This window comes from Plectropomus leopardus, chromosome 7 (assembly GCF_026936395.1).
Source record: "Plectropomus leopardus strain MGB_pleo_1.0 chromosome 7, ASM2693639v1, whole genome shotgun sequence".
NCBI classification, from domain to species: domain Eukaryota; kingdom Metazoa; phylum Chordata; class Actinopteri; order Perciformes; family Serranidae; genus Plectropomus; species Plectropomus leopardus.
The window spans coordinates 29,571,297-29,586,140 of record NC_142182.1 but is presented as its reverse complement, the minus strand read 5'-3'; the positions used below and the strand labels follow the sequence as shown (position 1 = coordinate 29,586,140).

General features: G+C 38.9%; 1 protein-coding gene across 2 annotated transcripts in view; it reads left to right on the top strand.

Moving 5' to 3' along the window:
* LOC121949974 (cGMP-inhibited 3',5'-cyclic phosphodiesterase 3A-like) overlaps positions 1-14,844 on the top strand; it is a 98,805-nt gene that overhangs the window by 67,979 nt on the left and 15,982 nt on the right. The window contains exons 5-11 of one of the 2 annotated variants that reach the window (XM_042495857.2): positions 9,547-9,620; positions 9,929-10,077; positions 10,181-10,318; positions 10,894-11,005; positions 11,210-11,323; positions 11,928-12,127; positions 13,637-13,840. In XM_042495857.2, the coding sequence (XP_042351791.2) occupies positions 9,547-9,620; positions 9,929-10,077; positions 10,181-10,318; positions 10,894-11,005; positions 11,210-11,323; positions 11,928-12,127; positions 13,637-13,840 (991 nt within the window). Of the gene's footprint in view, positions 1-9,546; positions 9,621-9,925; positions 10,078-10,180; positions 10,319-10,893; positions 11,006-11,209; positions 11,324-11,927; positions 12,128-13,636; positions 13,841-14,844 lie in introns of both variants that reach the window. The other variant, XM_042495856.2, reaches the window with a different exon arrangement.

The window sequence follows — 14,844 nt, the reverse complement described above, 5'->3', positions numbered from 1 at the left end:
ATGAAAGCATGTATTCATGTGGTGGGGTTTATGCCTGGATGCATTTTGTTTTGCAAAAGCTGTTCAGAAAATCTGACCTGGTTGTTTCACTGTATTCAGACAGAACTAATTAACAAGCAGCGAATCAGAATGTCAAGACACAACAGTCCCATATTGTTAAAAAAAATAACAAATAACTTTGTTTCTGCTGCCTTCTGTTTTGCTAATAAATTACATTGGTGATGTAAATCTAGAATAAACACAGGGTCTTAATTTGTCAGAGTAGTTATGATTACTAAATGAAATATAACAGCACAATTTACTGTGATCAGTGCAGAGACTGCATTCCTTACAATTACTTTGTGATTAGTGTGACGGTATGTTTGGATTATCTAAGAGCAGCTCATGTTTTTATGCATTTCAAAGAAGGAGAAAATGGAGATTCAGCTTGAGCATCTTCAGCTGTGCATGTTCAGGTGTAGAATATGAGTTTCATAATGTGGATGCACGTGCTTTATGAGACAGCACGTGCTCTCTATCCTTAAAAAATTAACCATGTCTCAACTAGAAAGAGCCTTCATGTTTCATCTACCTTATGTAGTTTCTCCCCTGTCGGGTTTGTGTCACAGGCATGAAAGTCTTCCAGTGAAGAGCAGCATTTGTCTGCAAACACAGACACTTCTCAGTGTCTCTGTGCTGCCAGGCAGTATCACAGATGCTTGTCTTGTGTCAAATAGGGGGACAGCTAGTACATAGAGGAAGTTTATGTGCGTATGTCAGTGGTGTTGTTGAAAGATAAGTTTGTTTAAAAAAATCATTTTTTGTCTGATCTTTTAACTAAAGATAAAGCTTATTTATTTTTGTGTAGAAGAACTTCAGAATGCTTTGTCTGATGTGTGACTCAAAACAGGCTGCAGGGAGTCAAACAATTGAGTTTTTACTGAATCCATTTGTTTTGCTCGGTTTCATAGGTTTGAGAGTGCCCGTGCAGATGTACAGAACAATAGCTGTATCTTGTTTCTCCCTCCCTGTATTTAAGGCCAGTATCAAGAAATCTGTGGAGATTTATTTAAAAAAATGTAAAAAGTGCAACCTGTTAATTTCTTTTAACTTCATGAAGAAAGAGTAGTTTTTACAACCGGCTTTGTGTCTGATTTAAATCTGCTCACTCACCTACTTTCTGGACCAGTTGCTGAACTTTAAAACTCACTCCTGTAAAATGAGCCATGACTTTGCAACTGCACGGCCTATTTCCCACCGCTGATTAATTTAGAAATTAATTTTAGGTGGATAGTTTTGCAAGAAATGTGATGTTTCCAGATGATTTGCTGTATTATTTTTAGTTTGGAGATATGAAGCAAAGACAATCACAGGGCAGCAGATGTGTCAAATAAGGATTGGTGACTAAGTGAAGAAGGGTGCGGGCTTATTGTACAAAGTATACAGTAGTTGGTATAGCATGTAGTCTTTTTGCACTCATGCATACAGCTCACTTGAAATAATGTCTGACTTAAGACAGTTCTTCCAGTGAAAGAAACTAGCTCGTGTTTAGTTGTGCATTGCAAAGTATTTTTTGTTGTGTGGAGATTTGTTTCATGAAGCTATTAACTGATTATGGTTGCATTGTAAAACTGAACTGTTCCCGTAAAAACATGCAGCTCCTGCCTTCCAAGGTAACTGTTTAAGCCAAGCTGTCTGGAGAAACATGCCAACAAGCCAGCCAGACGATGCCTGCAGCTCATGCTAGATAGACACACCTACAGTATTTGCTCAGTTTATGGCCATTATCTTATAGTCATGTAGCGTTCTAATCAAATATTAGGTGCAGTAATATTTCCATTGCTTTCTACCTTATTGGACGCGGTGAAAGAAGTATTCAGATGCTTTACTTATGTAAAGGTAGTAATACCACACTGTGTAGTTCTCTACTACAAGTAAAAGTCCTGCATTTAAAGCCATAATGCAAATATTATCAGCAAAAAGCACTTAAAGTATGAAGGTAAAAATACTCATTGTGCAGCAAAATGCTCACCATCTGTGTTTTTCTATTCCATCTGGTGTTTTTGGATAAATATTAGGGCTGCATTAATGTGTATGTTGCATTTTACTGCTGTAAGATGTTTGAGTACCACAGTGCTCATTTTAATTCTCTCATTTACTGTTTGGTAGTTTAATCTTTAGCAATGCATCACCTTCTATAAAATCATCATTTGCAGCGTTGCCGTCCTATAAGAATCATGTATCTCTGAAGAGTCACCTTTTTATGAGCCCTATTTTCAGCTCTGTTACAAAGCATTCCCCGGTTGATCCAGGAGGGTTTTTGAACAGTTTATTTGCTTAAGATGTAGGAGAATTTTCCTCACACATAAAGGAGCACTTTATCTTTAAATTTATCACAAACAAAACAAACTGAACAAAAAGATAATATAAAACGTAGTCTGGAAAGTAACTAAAACTGTCAGATAAACCTCTGAGATGCAGTAAAAGTACAAGGTTGCATAAAAGGGGAATACTCAAATAAAGTACAAGTATCATGAATTTGTAGCACTTAACTTGAGTGAATGCACTTGGTTATATTTCACCACTGCTATTGGCACATCCAGTAGAGGGTCTTAAATGTTTTAGTGTGCAGCTGCAACCATCAGGATGGATTACATGAAGTAACTTCAGTAACCGCTCAATGTATTAATGTTCACTTTTGTCAAAATAATGTGTATAGAACATGAATTGATTCCTGCAGAAATCTGACCTGCTTCATGTACTACTGCAGTGTGTTTTAATACACAAAATACTGCTACTGTAATTACACTAAAAGGACAAAAGTATACATTCACCTTCTCCTCTCATTTTTGCGTACTTTTGGTCCCATTTTTTTATGGTTTTGCCCCTTCATTCAAACTGCGGGAAATACTAATTTTATGACATGCAGTGATATTTTAGACAAAAGTTTGCTTCCAACTTTGTGGCAACGGTTTAGATAAAGCTATTTCCTGTTTCAGCATTGCAGTGACCCTGTGCACAAACAAGGTCCATGAAGAAATTGTTTTCTGGGTTTCCCTACACAGAGAGCCTGACCTTAAACCAACAGCACTGTTTGGATGAATTTGAATGCTGACTTATCTCCCAACACAGCGCCCGACATCGCTAATACTCCTGTGGCTGATTGAGAAAAAATCCCAAGTAGTCAGGTTCCAAAATGTTGTGGAGAGTTTTCCCAGAAGAGTTTTGACCAACTTAGTGGCAGATTAATGCTCGTGGTTTAGACTTGATTAACAATAACATGTGTCATGTTCAGGGGTTTGACCAAGCACTCTGTAAGAGTTTCTATGTACTTTTGGCCATGCAGTGTATGTTGTCATCGAATCAGTAACTGAATAAATAAGATAAGATGTTTGCATTCTTCCAGGTAGCCTGCAGTCAGGGTGAATCTCTCAGTCTTGTGTGAAAAAAATGTGAAAAAGGAAATGTTGCACAGATCAGTGTGTGCATTTAGTACATTCTTTGCTGACCGATAATTAAAGTGCTCTTTGTGACTTATGAATACAAACCCATTCCACTGATACACTTTAACTTAAAAAGTTATGCTTTTGTTGACATCTGTTAGTAAACAGTTTTATCTAGAGATTAAATATGTAAATAAAAAAAGATGTCATTACAACATTCTGGCTTTAGTCAGGGAGGAATCTTTAATAAACATTATGTATCCATGAAACATCATAACAATCACATTGTTTTTATTCTGTCATAAACAATCAATATATAACACGCTTGTAAAAATATTTACACAACAAAACAAGAGAGAGTAAATACAAGAAAACCTCTACAAAATCCAGCATTGAACGTGGACATGCAGAAACAAAAATGACAAAACAGAAATAGACATGTTTTTTTTTTTCCGTGAACTTATTATTATGAAGTTAATTTGAATTTCACAATGTCATGGCTGTAGAATAATGATACCATCAGTGTTTAACTTGGTTCCCCTAAAGTTTCTTTCACTTCACTGCAATTGGGTCTGCCACCGGGTACAATCTCTCAGGAATGAAGGTTCAGTTTATGGCACAGGGGAAGTGCTTCAAGTGTTGCACAACCAAAAGTTGAAAAGTTGTCTTTTTACACTTTAAATGAAATAAAGCAAACAAGTAAATGCACACTAAACAAAGAACATGTCATGCATGAAATTAAAGCGAACGCACAACAAGGAATCTTAAACTGAACTGAGCAAGAAATCATTTCCTTCCTGGCAATATACCATAAAATGTTCATGGACAGAGAGGGGGTTCTGCAACTTAAGAGAAAAATGTATTCACTACAATGTTTTCACAACAGTCTCAAAAGTGTGGCACTTTTCATGGAGACATTGTTGTTGCTGTTTAGCTGTTGTTTTTTGTTTTTTTTTCTTTTTCTCTTTTTTTTACATGCTTGATTGGTTAGTGGTGTTGATTATGTATGAGGAGGATGAACAGTGGTTTAGCTGTAGGGTCAGACACTGGGGTGGATACTTGGTTTATGTAATTAAGTATTGATGAATGAGCATAAAATTCACATTAAAAGCATTTTACCTGCTCCATGTATGTCAGTATATTTTAACTTAAGTTGCCAAATGAAAGAATGTGTAAATGCATACATTTATATATATATATATATATATATATATATATATACACACACATATATATAGAGAGAGAGAGAGAGAGAGAGAGAGAGAGAGAGAGAGAGAGAGAGAGAGATTTTTAGGTATACTTAATTAATGTAAAGTCTATAAGTGGTAACTACCGGATGTCCAACCACCAGCTCACTTTTATTGTTTAGTGCACTGAGTAAAAAGAAAAGGTTCTGCACAGTGTTTTGTTTTACGTTTTGAGCCCTCTGAAGAACAGTGTGGGCTGCATCTGTCTGTCAGTGGCTTGTTTGGGTCTGTTTGCACAATGACAGTGTGATACTTGAATAAGTTCTGTAAATGTAAGCACACTGAGCAGCTTCTGTACACAAAGCCCTGTCGCCTGGTCTTAAAGCATAGCCCAGCCCAGCAGCAGGCCCCGGCTATGGCCACTTATGGTGGTGTGAGTATAAACAAACACCTGGGCCTCTCCCCAGTCACCAGAACCTCACAATTAACACACACACACACACACACACACACACACACACACACACACGCTTGGACACACTTTCACAGCTGCTTCTTCTGGCAGGGGTTACACAGACACAATTGGAGAGTACAGAGAGTCTCTGGGTTTGGTTTACTGCAGCTGAGGGGGCTCTCTTCGGAGTAACACTTAATTTAAATTTGGTTTCAGGCATCTGGCTCTGATCCAGATGCATAGAATGAAAAAGAGAGCTTCAGTGTCAAACTAAACAGGCCCCATGCATACTGACAACGACTTGCTGTGGGGGTTAAACCCGTGATGGTCTCTTAGCAATCGGCAACCTGCCAACACATTATCTCTCAAGTGGGCTTTAACACAACAATCACAAGTTTTGGGGAGTGGAAGGGAGTCTTTTTGGTTATTTATGTTTTGTAACCTGTATTTGTTATCCCTTTGGAGAGCTTGCCAAGATACAGCGATGTATGAATTTATTACAGATCAAACAAATCACCAATAACCGTTCCTGATATGTAATGAGTCCCATCAGAGACGTGAGAAGCAGAATGGTTGGGGAAGAAGAGTGAGAGCACATGGAGGGGAGAAAATGAACACATGGCTTCAATCGCCTTCTCCCTGCTCCATCATCAAATCTGTACAATCTTAATTAGGACATTAGGCTTCTTTTTTTTCCTCCCTCCTTTTTCCATCATGTCAGCTTTCAGTGACGTACATTGTTAAGAAGAAATAACACCGACTTCAAAGCTACAATATAGGCTTTTTTTATCACGCACAAGAAAAAAAAGGGGGCAATTGAATACCTTCCATTCCCCTCAGCCCCGGCCACTGTGCTGTTATCTTCTTCACGTCATCTGGCTCGAGAGTAGGTAGATTACTGGAAGCAGAAATAATGGCTGCTGTGTTTATCGTGGCTTGGACACTGTCCGTTTGGGCTCTGAACCAATGGTAATCTGTCAACCTGCTGTGAGTGGTTGAGTATAAAATCTGGGAGTAAACTGCAGCGGTGTGGGGAGTGGGCAGAGGCCAGTCAGAGCTTATTTCATGGCTCCAAACTATTAAGATAAGTAACCTGGGAGGAGGAGGTGGTTCTCAGAAAATGCGGACAATGTTGCAATTTATACAGTATTTCCTATTGCAGGATAATTAACTTGATAAAGGTTCGTAGTGCAGAATGCCAAAGTGCTTTTGTATGAGAACTAAAGTTATTTTCTGCTTCAGAGAAAGACTCCCAATTGACTGTTGACAATTTCACTTTGACTGTATTTAAATTTGAATTTAAATATGAGTCAGGCAAGAAACCAATTTTGACCTTTGACTTTCATATGAATAATTTTGTAAATAAAAAAGCACACAAATGTACCCTGTCTCCTACAAAATATGTTTATACAAGTAATTTACAGCTCATTTTTAAACAGCACATACGTTATAAAAAAAAGGGGTGGTTATTTTTTATGTGTCATATTTATGAACATTTATTTTACTTAATAGAAGTATTTGTAAATTCACAAAAGAATTAAACAGAACCGAAAAGATCAATCAATAAGTCATACAAGATAAAAGTCATCCTAAAATATTTCAGTGTTTTTGCAAGCAGACATGCCAGTTTGATGCCTTTCACTTATGATGCTTGGTCAGTGCCTCGACATGTCAAACTATAACACTCTAGGGGTCCCTCTGACATCAGTTTTGGAGGCTTTTCCATTTCACAGGAAACATAGAATTTCTTCTCATAACATGCATAGTGTCTTTTGTCAAAATAAACAGTGTAGGTTCACTTCGTTTTAAGCTTTAGATAACTAATACTTGGTTCGGTAGGAAAAAGCATATGTTTTGGTTTAAAGAAGGTACATTTGTTATTAACATAACATCACGTATGTACGTGATATACGTCATATTGGTCACGTACTACGATGTTTATTTAAAATAACTCAATGTTGACGTCTGGTTTTGTAAAAGAATTGAACAGTGGTTTCCTGGGTGGAAGTCCTGTGTTTGTTTGACCCTTCTCCCACCGCAACCTCCCACTATATGCAGATTTTCTCACTCTTTATACTATGTTGGTTAAAGAGTGCCTCATTACATCAGTATCTGACACCAATGGCCACTTGGTATTTGACTAATTTTGAGTGAGAACCTGGAATATTTGCTATCTGAACTCTTCCATGAAAGTAAATATAAGATTTTGGCTCAGTTTGACACACAAAGAAGCAATTTGAAATATCATTAAATTGCATTTTTCCACTCATTTCTGACCAAATGATAAATTGAGAGAATAGCATTAATTATGAAAAAATATTAAAGTAAGATGAGTATTAGCAAAATGTTGCTAACAATGTATTTGATTTGTTTTTCCTACAGCATCCACTCATAAGAAATATAGTACCTAACTGTAGTAGCAACAGCACAATAAATGTTTTGATGGTTGTCTTTGGGCACTCATAGCACTTTCTAAGTGTTGGAGAAAAATTTGGCTTTGGTTCAAGAATAAAGAACTATATTCTTACTGTCTGAAGCACTAGACAGGGTTTATTTTTTTAATATCAAAGAAAACCCATGTTCTTTTCCTAACTTTAACCTTTTTTGTTGCCCAAATCTAACCATACCAGGTAAAGCAGGATGTTTGATGAAAAAAAAATATATTTGCAGACAATAATTCCATTCTTCCCAAAGGTATTAGGTAAAAGAAATTATTAGTATAAAGACTATTTCTTGGAGACAGGGTTGAAACATAAACATGCAGCAAAGTGTATTTTGTCTTCGTGCTGTAGGTCTATCTCACTGGGACAGCTAAATTACTGTAACTACAGTGCTAACTACTGTAACTACACTTAAGGAGCTTTTTGTGATAAAAGCAGAGTCACTTGATACATGACTGACAGATTCCTTGAGTGAAAATGGCCGACCTTCTTATTTACATTCAGCGCTGAAGGCTCAATGTCAGTAGCCGAGGCCATTCTGCTGCATTAGCAGAATAGGAAGAGTGTCTGCCAGTTCTTCAACTTTCATTAAAAGTAAACCTTTTAAGCCAAGCGCTGCTGCTGCCTGCCCAGACCCCCCTGACAATAATGTACTAACTGTTCGCCCGCCAAACTATCAAACTATTTTATATTCCACACCTGCTAGGCATTACACACAGTGGTCCAACCTGGCCCTGCAAACACAACAGAACTGCCTTTGTTGGGGCCTCAGGACCATTAGGCAGGGTGGGTACAGCTCAAATGTGTTCAAGAAACAATTTATCAGAAAGAGATAGACACACTGCAGGGCTTTGTGCTCCCTGTGACACCGTGCTCTAACGGCAGGCATTTCCTGCCCTGAGAATGCAGGTTTTACAACATTTAGGGAGAGGTATTTTAATAGGAACCACCTACAGCCTGACAGTAGCCTCAGCGGAGAAACATGGAAAAGCTGTTGAGAGCAGCTCGGGAGGCTCCCCACGGTGTCACACAGCTAACTAACCAGCACACGCCAGCTCAAGGCTCTTTCCGTAAAAGATAATATTTGCTATTTGATTTATAAAACCAGTCAGAAAATGTGAATATTTCCATCTGTCTTCGAGATAGTGGCGAACAGTAAGCCGCTCTTGCGCCTGACACTGATATGTCATAATGCTCAAAGAGGGTGGGCTCGCTATCTAATGAGTCATTTATAACAGCGCCAGCAACGGCAACTGTTTTGAGTTTTTTTTGTTGTTTATTCTCATTGCATTGTGTTAATGTGTGCATCCATTAGGTTCATTAATGAGTATTTTTCTTCGAGCATCTGTACAGCGTCTGTTTCATGTGGGGACAGCACAGTAGGAATCCCATTAAGTTTTTTTTTTTCTTGACAACTTCTGCCGACTGGTTCGACATCAAAGACAGATGCAGCGAATGGCATTATTCCCGATGCTTTGGCGCAGCTACAGACGGCCAAGGCTTGCACATTTCGCTTTCTACAAACAAACACACATGTGCTATTCTGCATATGTCCCCATTGTTGTTGTTGTTGTTTCTTTCCAATATTTTTGGGGGCTTGGACTAGTTTTTTAACAATCTGTACTGCCAAACAAAACCAACTAGGCTGATTATGATAAACACCAGTTATCTCACAAGAGTAATAAAAATTTTATTCATCCTACAAAAACCACAAAATAGATGCATTTGATTTGCGGATGTTTTCATACATTTGGATGTAAACGTCTGATCAGAGGATAAACTTGATCCTTGTAATGTGCCGTTATTTTGACATTTAACAGTCTCTCAGTGTGTAGTCTCTAGTGTAGAGGTTCAACATGTTCTTCTTTAAGAAATCATTCGTATTGATGGATTTTGACATATAACAGCCAAAGAGAGAACACAACACCAGCCGCAAATATCACAGCATCACAACAGGGAACGCCTTATGCTATGGACTTAGATAAAACATTTCTCCTATATGCACTTCATGTCAAACCTGTTAAACCCTCTCTTGTCTGCAGCTGTGGGAGACCGTACATCAGACTGAGCCATGGGGAGGGCTCCATAGATAAGGGAGACAGGATACCACGGTCAGGTATGCTCTAAGTCAACTTTCTATCATTATCAACACTATATCCAAGCAGCATAGTAAGAGTGCATGTGGGCATCTATACTATACCACAGTGTTTCTCTTTTTCTTTTTTTTTTAAAGAAAGTGTAGATGCAGAGTGGAAATGGGGGAGAGAGAGAGGGGTATGACATACAACAAAGGTCCCAAGATAACATATCACAGTGTTTGTAATTCCCTTTGGGACGGTCTGCGCCCATTACAACAGTGGTTTCAAACTGGCAATTTTATCAGGCCGCAGTGTGACATCTCTTTGTTTCTTCTCTTACCAGCAGAGGACCAAGTGGTTGCGTCATCCGACTATGACAGCACGCACGAGGCCAACCACAGTGACAGCAGTGATGTAGCACATACGGAGGAGGACACAGAGGAAGGAAAAAACCCTGCCCAGAATGTCATCCTCCACCCACTAATACCTCCTGAGGTATGGCGAGTCACACAGCGAGTCACACAGTCATATTAAAACACTCGTTATTTACATTGTATCTGTTTGTCTTATCACTTTTTATTGTGTGCCACTTGTACAGGACAAACCAATTCTGGCTCCAGAGCCGTTAATAATGGAGGACTTGGAGCCTCTGATGAGTCAGCTAAACAATTGGAACTTTCCCATCTTCAATTTGATGGAGAAGACCAATGGGAAATATGGGCGGATCCTCAGTCAGGTGAGCAGAGAATGAGTAAGCTCACAGGTCAGACAAGCAAATTAAGACTTGTTCAGGACACGAGTCACATGACTAGAACTTGAGTCAGACACAAATCACAGACTTGATGACTTTAGACTCAACTTAAAAAAGCCAAAAAAGACCTGCAAATGGGCTTGGACAAACAGCAGTGCCTTGTCACATCACTAGAACTTGGGACTTTTGACTTGAAAATACTTAATAGCTTCCCCCAAACCACTTTGGGGAGAAAGTTGATTAATATGCTTTAAAAGTAAATGGCAGCACTACTCTTTTTAATGATTACGTACAATAAAACTTGTTTTTTACAAATCAAAACAAACTGAAAAAAAACATTCATGATTTATAGTATACTGTTACTCCATTGCTAAAATTGTTACATTTGGTAAAAAGCAAATTATGACTTGTTTAGGATACAAATCTAAATGTTAAGGACTTGTCTGTGTCTTGTCTTGGGACCTGCTTGTCTTTACTTGGTACTTGACTTTGGACTTGAGTGCAGCCCCACCTTTGCTTACTTGTATTGTGTTGATTATCACATGATTTTTGTGTTTCAGGTCTCCTACAGGCTCTTTGAAGACACTGGCTTGTTTGAGACCTTCAAGATCCCTGTAAAAGAATTCATGAACTACTTCCATGCCCTTGAGAATGGTTACAGAGACATACCATGTAAGCTTTAACATCTCTCTTGTTGTTCTTCATTTTGCCCACACCTGTAACAATGAAACCAGCCACTAGAGGGAAATGCTGTATCATCATATATGAATGACTGCAGCCTTTACGTCGTCACCAGAAACATAAGCAGCCTAACAGTGCACTCTGGTGGAGAAGATAACACACTGAATAGACTTCTTTTTTTTTTGCCTGACCCAGATCACAACAGGGTTCACGCCACAGACGTGCTTCATGCAGTCTGGTACCTCACCACGCAGGCTGTGCCCGGTCTGCCCAGCCTCATCACTGACCACGGCTCTGCCAGTGACTCAGGTCTGTCACTGCAGACATCAATGTCCTGATGGCGATGCTGATATGTGTGTGAATCTGTCCAAAAAAAAGTGTTTTGAAAGTTGTCATATGAGCTCCCAGCGCCTTTTTGTTCAGTTTTCTAACTTATGTTAAGCCATTTATTACCATAAAGAATGTCTATATGTAGGCCAGACTTTTTTTTATTTCGATTTTCTGTCTGCCTGCAGCCATACTGTGAGCTATCTCATTAATGTTGGAGCATCAAACCTGCAGGAGTGTGTGTTCTTATCCTACTCACAGTTTGTCTTATCTTACTCAGGCTTTTGGCACTTGCATTTACGTACCAAACACTATTTGAAGTCTAGAGCAGCATGAAATTGCAGGCAGATTAGAGTTCCCTCTCACCCATATTTCCATAACCTCATTTGTATGCTTTACTAGGGCCATCCCTTTGATCCACATATAAGTGGATTTGAATGTTCAAGTGTGTGTCTCCGCATATGTGTGTGCTCTATAGTGCATGTGTGTTTAGGCATGTGTACGTGAAAGTACATCATCTGTGTTTGTGTGAATTCTGCCACCCTACTCTTCACCCCGCTCACTTTGTCTGTTTCCTGGCGGCTAGACTCCGACAGTGGAATAACACACAGTCATATGGGATTCCTGGTGTCAAAGACCTACACTGTGTCAGAAGACGGTTATGGCTGCCTGTCAGGCCTCATACCTGCTCTGGAGCTCATGGCCCTTTATGTGGCTGCTGCAATGCACGACTACGACCACCCCGGGCGGACCAATGCTTTCCTCGTGGCCACCAACGCCCCACAGGTACTCATGCTTTTCAGCCTGTAGTGGAGAACAGTATCTGATTAGGATCAAAGTCAGCAGAAGTTTATTTGATTGATTTATTCTTGTATATTCAGCTTTTCTTTGTAATCAACAACATGGTCATTTGATTGGCAGTTTTCTTCCGCTCTGTTTCACTGCCAAACTGCTCTGGCACAGCTGACGCATAATCAAACAGTCACCAGTTACTGTAGCTCCTTGTAGCTTGTCAGAAAGTGATGGTTGTTAAGGTTGGACAGTTGTACATTTCTGTTAAGATCTTTTACCAAAATCAGTGTGACATCACAAGTTCGCCACCATCTTTGTTTTGGGCCATGGGGGTGTAACGTCTTGAGTCAGCTTCAGTTTTTTGCCCTTTAATTTCATAACCTTGAATTGCATTTTGATTGGAGAAATGGTGACTGTGTTGAAGCCCTGTCTGATGATTCTTTTTTTTTTTTTTAAGGTTGTTTTTTGGTCGTTTTTGCCTTTTTATGAACAGGACAGCTTTAGGTAGACAGGAACGTTGTGAGTGGGAGGGAGGATAGCATGCAGCAAAGGGCTGTGGGTGGGACTCAAATCAGGGCTGCTGCAAAGGACTGAGTCTATATGGAGTGCACTCTATGAGGTGAGCTAGAAGGCGCTGCTCTGATTTGTGATTTTTAGGCACGATCTTAAAGAAAACTTGCTCTGATCAGCCTTTAGTTATGCCCATACCAGACGCCCCTAGACCAGTTGGACAACAGCATAAAAAAATGACTGCCCTTGAATATCAGAATGTGTACCAATACCCAATCAAACATGTTGGTGTGTTAATGCAATGAAGAAAATGATCTTAATTTGTCGCTTTTTCTAGCAGCTCTCTGCACTGCTACAAACTATACTGTAACCAATCTCTCCCCGAACAACATACCAGAAGTTAACTTTAAAAATTGAGTTGTTTCTGTCTAGACATATACACTAAATTTAGGTAAACAGGCTGTCATAATACTACAAGACTGCTTATCTATTAGAGAGAAGCAACGCCGTTAAGGGGCTCTAATTTTCTTGATAATACTTTGGAAAGATTTTCAGGACATTTGAATTATCTGCATCATTCTGTTATTTTAAGTTAATTTAAGTTATTTCATTAATTTGAGTTCATGCTCATATATGCAGTTAACATATTAGCATATTTAAATAGTGTTGTGGTTGGTGTTAAACAGTTACAATTGTTTACTGAATCTACCTGAGATTCTCCTAACATTGACCTCAAGCTAGGTTCTCCTAGCTTCTGAATGGTTCATGCAGTGGCATGTGAGTCAGTAACAAGGAAGTGTTAAGCTGAAGTGTGGAGAACGGTCAAGTGCTCCCTAAGAAAGTTATGTCTCCATCCTGCTGATAATGCTCAGTAAGAGTGATCCAACCACTACAACTCTCATGTCACACTGCTGCATGTGCAGGTTTGCTGAATTCATATACTGATATATCTGTACTTTTTAATTTAAATGTAAAGTGTTTTTGTGTTTGCAGGCCGTGCTCTACAATGATCGATCCGTTCTGGAAAACCACCACGCTGCCTCGGCCTGGAACCTCTTCATGTCGCAGCCAGAGTACAACTTCCTCGTCAACCTGGACCACGGAGAGTTTAAGCGTTTCCGTTTCCTGGTCATTGAGGCCATATTGGCCACTGATCTGAAGAAGCACTTTGACTTCCTGGCTGAGTTCAACGCCAAGGTAATTCTAAAAAAGTAATTGTTTGAGATTAAACAAATACAGGGTGAGGGCTTCTGGAGCAACTTCATCTGCAGCCAAGGTGCATGGAAATGAGAGACGAATTAAAGGTAGGAACTCCAGCAACACTTGTAGTATTTAGAACAACTTTATGTAAAAGCCAAAACGCGCTGGTCTTCTAAATAAAGTTATCCTAAATATATTAAACCTCGGTATTTTTCAACTGGTCTATATTTCCCATGTTTATGTATGTATGTGAAGAATGGAAAGTCTTATTTATGATTTTTTTTCAGTATTACGCCAGAACGCTGTAGCCACCAGCCACAAAACAGGCTGCAATGTAACCTTTAAGGCAATATCAAATTGTCAATGTAAGCGTGCTTGTTTTTACAACCAACAGGCTCAGATTTTTATTACAAGTGTCTGACCACACAATAAAACATTTTTCTGTATCTTTACGTTGTTTGTTATTGTGTCTAGCCAAGTCTTAGTCAAGGAGAAGACTTTGCGTTCTCAAGTCTCGCGAGTCCAGCTGTTGCAGGAAGACATTAATAAACAGCGTAAAGCGAAATGTAAAGGAAAACATTTTATTTCTCTGTAGATATCTTTCTAATATGTCGCTAGACACATATTATAACAATCTGAGCCTGTCAGTGGCAAAAACGAGCACTTGAACACGTGAATGTACATTGACGGTGCAATATGCCCCAAAGATTACATTGCTGCCCAACTAGACTCACTAAATATTGGACAAATTTTTCAAATTTTTTTTGTCTCTATTAGTCAATTAGACGCAAAAACATGGGCATAGAGGGTGACTGTTGAAAAATACTGAGGTTTTCCTTTAAATATTGAACTGTGTGACTCTTAGATCTGAAGTGTTTATGGATATGGTGTTTATTCCTTGAAAATGGTAACTTGACAGCATATTTAACTTTAAAATTTGTTGATTGACCTTTAACTTTAAGTTGGGATTTTAAGGTCATACCACATCAATACCTATCCTC